Source organism: Echinops telfairi, unplaced genomic scaffold (assembly GCF_000313985.2).
Source record: "Echinops telfairi isolate 266 unplaced genomic scaffold, ASM31398v2 ScPeMD7_18;HRSCAF=68, whole genome shotgun sequence".
Classification (NCBI taxonomy): domain Eukaryota; kingdom Metazoa; phylum Chordata; class Mammalia; order Afrosoricida; family Tenrecidae; genus Echinops; species Echinops telfairi.
This window is the reverse complement of record NW_022103915.1, coordinates 88,300,121-88,308,645: the sequence shown is the minus strand read 5'-3', so window position 1 is coordinate 88,308,645 and position 8,525 is coordinate 88,300,121. Positions and strand designations below refer to the sequence as shown.

Here is an 8,525-nt window from a genome sequence, read left to right as displayed (position 1 = left end):
TCCAGCTGCCCACAGATGGGTCCTAGGTCTCCAATCTGCCCTCCTCATTCACAATGATATGAATTTTTGTTCTTTGATGCCTGAAACCTGATCCCTTTGACAACTAGTGATCACACAGGCTTATGTGCTTCTTCCATTGGGCTTTGTTGTTACTGAGATAGATGGCCATTTGTCTACCTTCAAGCCTTTAAGACCCCAGATGCTACATCCCTTGATAGTTGGGCACCATCAGCTTTCCTCACTACATTTGCCTATGTACCCATCTGCCCTCAGCAATTGTATCAGGAAGGTGAGCACACAATTCTATGATTTTTTGTTCTTTGATACCTGATCCCTTCGACACCTCATGATCACACAGGCTGATGGGTTTCTTCCATGTGGGATTTGCTGCCTCTGAGCTAGATGGCTGATTGTTTCCCTTCAAGATCCCAGATACTACATCTTTTGATAACCGGGCACCATCAGCTTTCCTCCCCACATTTTCTCATGCACACATATGTCCTCAGTGATTGTGTCAGGAAGGTGAGCATCACGGAATGCCAATTTAATAGAACAGTGTGTTCTTCCATTGAGGGAGTACTTGAGTGGAGGGCCAATGTCCATCTGCTACCTTAATACTAAACCTATACATATATGCACATAGACATATTTCCCCATCATCATATATAAATATATTTACATATGTACATGTCTTTACTTAGACATCTATAAATGCCCGACATCTCCCAGTTTCCCCCTCCACCTCCAATCAAATTCCTTCAGTTCCACCATCACGCTCAGTCTTCATTTGGGTTTCAGTAATTTCTCTCGGTTACATTGTCCCTGATCAACCCCTACCAGGCCTCTTGTACCCTCCTTGCCACTGATTTTGGAACACTTGTGCTTTAGTATTGATGGAAACCCGATGATTTTCCTCTCCTTTATTGTGATGAGGTTTATTACTTTTCCTTGAGTTCAATCTTGTGGGAGGCCCATTATTGACGATGCCAAGTCATCATGGATTGACAGTGGTTTTAGTCCTGTTACCTCCCATTTTTCTCTGACCATATGTTGCTACTAAATGCCACCAATTGCTGACTGATTACAGTGATTGTTCTCAACAATGTCCTTAGGTATAAATTGTGCTAAAGGCAATCTGATCAATTTCTAGGTCATTTGAAGGAATTGTTTCTGAGTTCATTGTTTGATATTTTTACCTGATCCCAAGAGACTTCCTCCCAGGTGTCTTATTCCCTTCTTTCTAGCTGGCTATAGTTGATCCTATCTCCTAATTGCCTTTCATCACAGCTACCACTGTTTTTGAGAGTATCTTTAGGCTAGAACTCCTGCATGTTTTTCAGCAAATGTAGTGAGTTCCTTAGGGATAAGCTTAGGAGCTATTTGCTTTAGGTCTTGGTCCCTTTCCCTAGCAACCTCTATGAGGCAAGACTGAAGCTAGGATCATAGACAATGAAAAGCTATCTTCTTTCTGACTATCACACCTGCTCTAGCAGCTGAGAAGGGAAAGGCAGCAGGCTGAAACCCTCTCAATTTGCCTCTCCTGGAGTGGATCCACTGTTCCATGAGCCTGTGAAAGGGTGATTTCATGCCAGCCACCCCATGGTAGAGATTCCAACCAAGACTCGGGAAGATAGGCTCTACTTCTCAACCATACTTTTCTGGTAGTTAGCCTTGGCATCAGACCGCTGGTGCAGATGAGAAACACGGCTGCTCTTCTCCTGGGAAGGTAAGGGCTGAGCGACCCTCATGTTCTTGGGAGAAGATGGACTTTTGGGCACACTGAACTGAGGAGAGTGTGGAGGAAGTTGTCTTATTTCAAGTCCTGCAGACCTTTTATTAACTGAAATGTCACATGTTTTCTTCAATCGATTTCTAAATTTTCTGTTGAAGCTGAAGACAAATTCCAGGGGTTTTAAATGGTTGTCTTAACACAATTTTCTGCAATTTCACTTGAGATCAGGTCTGCCAGGCTTCTCATGTGGTCATGCCAGAAGCGAATCTCCCAATTTTAGATGTTCATTCATTCAAAATGATTAATTTTAAAAGGAATTTTAAAGTATAACTCGGACTGCTCTTAATTAAGGCTATAAAATTGCATCTTGTCTTTGTCCAAATTTCTTTCGGAGTTGTATTCCAGGCATTTAGTACATCTTGCATTCAAGGCTGCTCCCAGACTCAGGTGAGTTCTAGTTCTTCTGCTTCTAAGCTTAATGGATCACCTGCTATTGGTTTTTGTATTTAGTCAAAAAGAAAAGCAAATTCCCTGTATTAGTTATAAATATAAACATGACATGATCTACTCATCATAATGATTTATGATATATCATATATTTATATGATATATATGAATGTGCATTATACATAATATATTGATTTTTCTCATACATATGTTTCACAAAGGAATTTTAAGCTGTAATTATTTGATAGGTTTGTTAGCAGCTATTCTCTACTTATTGATATTAGTCCTAAAGTTATATGGCAAAGAAATAGACATTGTGCTGCCTGGGAATACTGACTCTCATGAAGACATTTCTTATTTAGGCTCATTGTACAGCTGTCCCTTTGTTTTCATCAATGTTAATTTTACTTTGAACAACGCTTTCTATTCCCTTCAGGTCATGAGAATTCCCAAGATGTTTACACCAAAGACCGACTATGTCGATGATATATCAAGTGGTCTCTGAGAGCTAATATTAATTTTGGAGCACTAATTTTATCCCAATAACAACAAACATCAAAAGATAAAAGATTGAAAATGAGATATATGTAGCTGAAGAGATTAATTTCTGATTTTTTTTTCATCAGGTAAATGGGTAATATAATAATATAGATAGTTTGCTGAAATACAAGATTTGTATCTCTTTTTTCTGGTTCAGAAACTATTGAATATATCTTCAATATATTTGGGACTAATTTTAAGAATAAGAATTTAGAACACTTTTTCATCCTTCGTGGGTTGTTTTAGAGTTCTGCATAATACGTGCTTTATTGCATCAAATCTGACTCAACAGCACCTTACAACGTCAACAACAAATTGATTTATGGAAAAATGCCTTTATTCAAAATGGGTAGCATATGTACCTCAAAAGTAAATTCTGGATTCTGGATTCACAATTTCCTTGGGATGAATGAATCTGCCATATACTTTCTGGATTCTTTTTTTTTTTTTTTTTTAGGCAAAATGATAGCCATGCTTTTATAGATAGATTAATTATTTTAACTTAGTTAATTATTAGATGCTTAAAATAACTGTTTTAACTTATAATTTAGCAAGTCACCCTATGACCACTGTAAAAAATATAGGTAAAGCATTATTAACAAGAAAGTATTATCGTTAGATGACTCATTCACTGGTTTATTCGTTTGTTGAACTCACAGAGGCCAGAATTCATTAATGAGGTGCTCTATCTCTGTCTACAGGGAATTTATAGTCTTTGGAAGAGTAATAGAAAGGACAGGAAAAAATCACTTGAAAAATAATGTCATAAGCATTATATCATATGTTTCAAACATAATAACAGATCTATTGTGGTTTGGGAGAAAGAGGAAACTATCCTATGGAAGTGGTATATGAATTGTGGTATAGAATGAGAAGCTCTTCGCAGAATAAAAAGTACATTCATCTATTCAGTCATAGAAACACTAATGGGCAAAGCCAGATTGGTCCATGTATTTCCTTCATGTTAGCTGGAGAGGGAGGTTAAGCAAGGATGAGCAGGGAAAAGGTAGATCACTCAAGAAATAAGTCTGACTATTTATTGTGAAGGGAATATCGTTAAACTATTTAGGAAGGAATTGCAACGAATCCGGTGAGTTTCATAGAGATTGCCTTTTCTCCTTTCCATCTTTCTTTTTGCTTATTTCTCGCCCCCCACCAGTATATTTGTAATAAATGTGTCACTGAAGACTCCAAGTCCATTCAGTTTTACTTTCCTCCTTTTTCAGCTGCTCCAATCAACATTTCGATTTGGGAGAGAAGGGAGCTGGAGGGTTTTTGTTTAGTTTTGTTTCATGAAGCAATTTTTATTTTTAAAAAATTCATTTACTTTTATATCCTGTTCAACCTTCCATTATTTTCCTCCAATCCCTTTCTTCTCCCTATTCCCACCCTGTAATTTCTGTCTTTCTTTTAATTTCATGTTTTCACTACTGGTCTTTATCCTCTCTTTTGTAATCAACTCCATCAATAAACATCTCTCTCTATATATGTAAAGCACAGTATTGGAAATACAAGGTGCACTATAGACTGAACCTCCTGTTGGGAATTATTTTTTTCATCTATTAGTGAAGTGTTGTTTTATATAATTTTCAACACATCTGTAGATTTTCTTCGTTTAAATATTGTGAATATCGTATATCTCCTTTGTATTTGGAAATTGACATTATTTTCTTAATAGATGTTAGTATTTTAAAGACATCTGAAGTACAGAAAATAAAATTCTTATGAATTCAAATTCAACTATAGTCATATTTTTCTAAATTAATGATTAAAACTTTGTTTTTCTCTTCAGATCTCTCTTGTAGAGATCAATAACTACACAGTATTTCATATTTAAGCGCATTGTAATACAATTCTAATACTTAAATTTTTTTATATAATTCTTTATCATTCCTATTGAAAGAGTAGTGAAATGAACCTATGAACCTGTGAACATATAAGATATAGATGTATATTCAGTTATGTATCTGCATACACACATTTTTAAATATAAGCAGTGCTTGTTTCTGTTAGATTTTGGTACCCGATTCATTAATTTAACTCTGAGGAACTTCTGTCTAGATTTGAATATTTTAAATTCTTATATGCATTATTAATTTTCATTACAACCAATAATTATTATAATGACTTTTATACACAAAGGTCGTAATCTCTCTTTTTAAAATTGTTTTTAAACAAAAAAGCCCACTGTATTAACATAGAATTTTCTTAATGATTGCGATATGCATGTGTTTAAATTAGCTTCTCATATTTTTTTAAAAGGTGAATAGTTTTTCAAAAATATTACTTTGCAACTGAAAATCTTTATTTGGAATTAGAACACTAATTTCAAGTATAATAATCTGTATTCCTACTTCTTGATATATTGCCTCTTTTTTAACCATCAGTCAGTCGCATTAATTGTCTGAGTCTCTCTTGTTCAACAAACACCACCACCACCACCACCATTTTACTGGATTTCATAAAATTCTCCATCCAATGTCCTTATGATGGGGCCACCTAGCATCCCCCTGGTAAAGATTCCTTTTGCCCACAACTGTTGTTTCTTCATGCTTCTGGGCTTCTGCCATGCCGCTTTCTCTGCCTCCCTTTCTCTTCAGACTCTTCCTCCAGGAACTAACTCCGGTGGTCTTCATCAGACAGCTCTTAGCACAGCCGTCATCTTCCAGAACCAGGTGAAGGATCCTTCCTGTGAGTGCTCAATACTCTGTTTCCACTTTGTTCCTTATATCACACTCCCTCATTTATACTGCTCTAGTTGTGTGTGTAATTGTGTAATATCCAGCTTCACTAGTGGACAGCAGGAAGATGCGAGAAGACATCTATGTCTTATCACAGAATGTGACACGGAGCTTGGTTCATAGGAAAGAGTTCAGGGAGCTGATTGGTGAAAACTTGCTAAATGAATAAACTGATGCATTTCTTTTTCCAAAAGACTATTGTAGCTATTGATAAAGATGTTTCTTCAGTATCAAAATTTAAAACCAAATGGTGCATGCTTCTTTCAACAGCTCTGGTTCACCCTTTATAATATTTCTCTTTGTTCCTTTCAGATAACAACAACAAGCAAATGAATAAAACAAATTCTTCTGTGGTGTCTGCATTTGTGTTGCTGGGACTTTCTAACTCTAGACCAATGCAGCATTTTCTTCTGACTTGCGCTACCATTTTATATACATCAATATTTCTAGGAAACCTCATTGTTATGTTTACAGTGACTCTTGACCGTCATTTACATTCTCCCATGTACTTCCTGTTAGCCAACCTATCATTCATTGATTTGTGTCTTTCTACTCTAACAATTCCTAAAATGATCTCTGACTTGTACTCTGGGGAAAATATCATATCATTCCAGGGGTGTGTCATCCAGATTTTTTTTATTCATGTACTGGGTGGATCTGAGATGGTGCTGCTCATCTCCATGGCCTTTGACCGATATGTGGCCATATGTAAGCCCCTCCACTACCTGACCATCATGAGTCCACGGATGTGCATTTGGCTGCTAGTTAGTGCTTGGGTCGTCGGTTTTATTCATGCAGTGGCCCAGCTAGCATTCGTTGTCCACTTGCCTTTTTGTGGCCCTAATGAGATTGACAGCTTTTACTGTGATCTACCCTGGTTTATCAAACTTGCCTGTGCAGATACTTATAGACTAGAGTTCATGGTTACTGCCAACAGTGGGTTCATTTCTCTCGGATCTTTCCTCTTCCTGATTTTCTCCTACATCTTCATCCTCATCACTGTATGGAAGCATTCTTTGGGTACCTTATCTAAGGCTTTCTCTACTTTATCAGCTCACATCACTGTAGTGGTTTTGTTCTTTGGACCATGCATCTTTATCTATATGTGGCCATTCCCCCCAGTGCCAGGGGATAAATTTCTTGCCATTTTGGATTACATGATTACCCCCCTTCTGAATCCTGCCATTTACACACTGAGGAACAAGGACATGAAGATAGCAATAAAGAGACTGGGTAGTCAATTCCTGGATTTGAAAAGATTACCTAGCTAGAGGAGAGTAATATTGCTTTTCGTACTTTGAAAATATTTCAAGTAACACAAATCCTTAAATAATTATACAGAGATAGGACCTTATCTGACAGATAGTTCAAGTGTTTGATAATAAACTGCATTATTGGAGCAAGTATATTACTCATTGTAAACTGTAGAGAAATTATTAAATCAAGACAAAAATGGTGTTTGTTCTTTTCCTCTATTTATGGAAGTTGTCAAGGATTTCATTTTATTTAGAACTACAATCAACCCCATGGAAGCAGCAAAGAAATTAAATGGCATATTTGGAAAATATGCTGCAAAGGACTTCCTTAAAGTGTTTAAAAGTAGAGATGGTACTTTGAGAATTAAGGTGTGCCTGACACAACCTCTAGTATTTTCAATGACTTCAAGTGCATGCAAAAGGTAGACAATGAATAAGGAAATTGAAGAAGAGTTGATGCCTTTGAATTATGGTGTTGGTGAGGAATATTTAATAAACTGTGGACAGACATAAGTCTAGGAAATTTCTTTTGGAAGATGGATAGGCAGAATGCTCTTGTGGGCTTACTAATTTTTGGAGAAGCAGAGAATTTCCTCTTTCCACCATGAAGGAGCTGCTGATCGAGTGGTTAACAGTTCAGACTTGAAGGTCAGCAAAAGAGAGGAAAATCCTTAATCAGACAGATCAACACAGTGGTCTTAAATCTTGTTCATCTTTTGAGATGCATTTGCGGATAGTACCTAATGAGTTTCACATTCCATCCATAATAGGATGAGTGAGTGTGTGTACAAATGTAACATTAATCTTCAAAGATTCTAGCAATCTGAAATCTATGTGACTATTTTATACATCAGAATCATGATCATGGGACTTTATTGTCCCTTAGGAGTGATGTATTTTGGAGAACGATGGTTAGTACATTAATCAGACATTTGTTTATGCTTTCGTCAGGTTTAGTCATGTTCAATTATGATTTATATTAAGTATTTCAGAAGTCATTTAAAGTGGCTTACAATTGTGGAACACATGTAACACAGAACTATTTAAAGTTAGCTTTGGGGGATTTTAGGAGAAAGATTCTAAGAATATTATGGTCATAAGGATTCTAAAATTGAATATTAAATTTAGCTTCAGGTTTCTCTGTGGGTAAAATCAAAAGATAACACTGGTTTATGTACGCTTTTATTTCAATAAAACTAATGTCCATGAGTAAGAAAACAAACAAACAAACAAACAAACAAAAGACAGGTGAACACAGTGGCTGCAACAATGGTCTCATTCATTTCTACACTTATGAAAATAGCAAAATACTAGGTAGCATATCCTTCTGTTTTCATGGAGTACTCTGAATTGGAGCCAATTAATTACACTTAACAACAACAACAAATTATGGATTAGAAAATTCATATCAAAAGTTCAATTGGCTCTGAGTATATTTATTCCTTGAAAGAATATAACCTATGTTGCATACTGCTTTACGTTTTATGTCCATTGTCTTACTACTTAGTTTATAAAATTATCTGAGTTACTCATTCTAAAAAAACAACTATTTTTCTGAAAGGAGGGAAGATGGCCGACTATATTAGGTAGCTCATGCCAGGAGCTCTGAAGAGATCGGTGAGTGGGGAGAGTTTGGGGCGGAGTAGGGGTACCAAATTTGTTTGATTCCTAAGACCACACAGAGCATCTCTTGGACCCAGAGGTGGACTCCCATCCATAGCCAGTGCCCCACGTGGACACCCCGGGTCTCAGGTGCAGTGCTCCCGCACCTGCTCATCTGGACCTGTGCCACAAAGCAGCTAGGTGCAC

General features: G+C 36.6%; 1 protein-coding gene across 1 annotated transcript; it reads left to right on the top strand.

Moving 5' to 3' along the window:
• Positions 1-5,621: 5,621 nt before the first annotated feature.
• LOC101654675 (olfactory receptor 4F15-like) lies at positions 5,622-6,731 on the top strand. The gene is given in 1 exon segment (XM_004698839.2): positions 5,622-6,731. A coding segment is annotated over 1 exon segment (1,110 nt).
• The last annotated feature ends 1,794 nt before the right edge of the window (positions 6,732-8,525 follow it).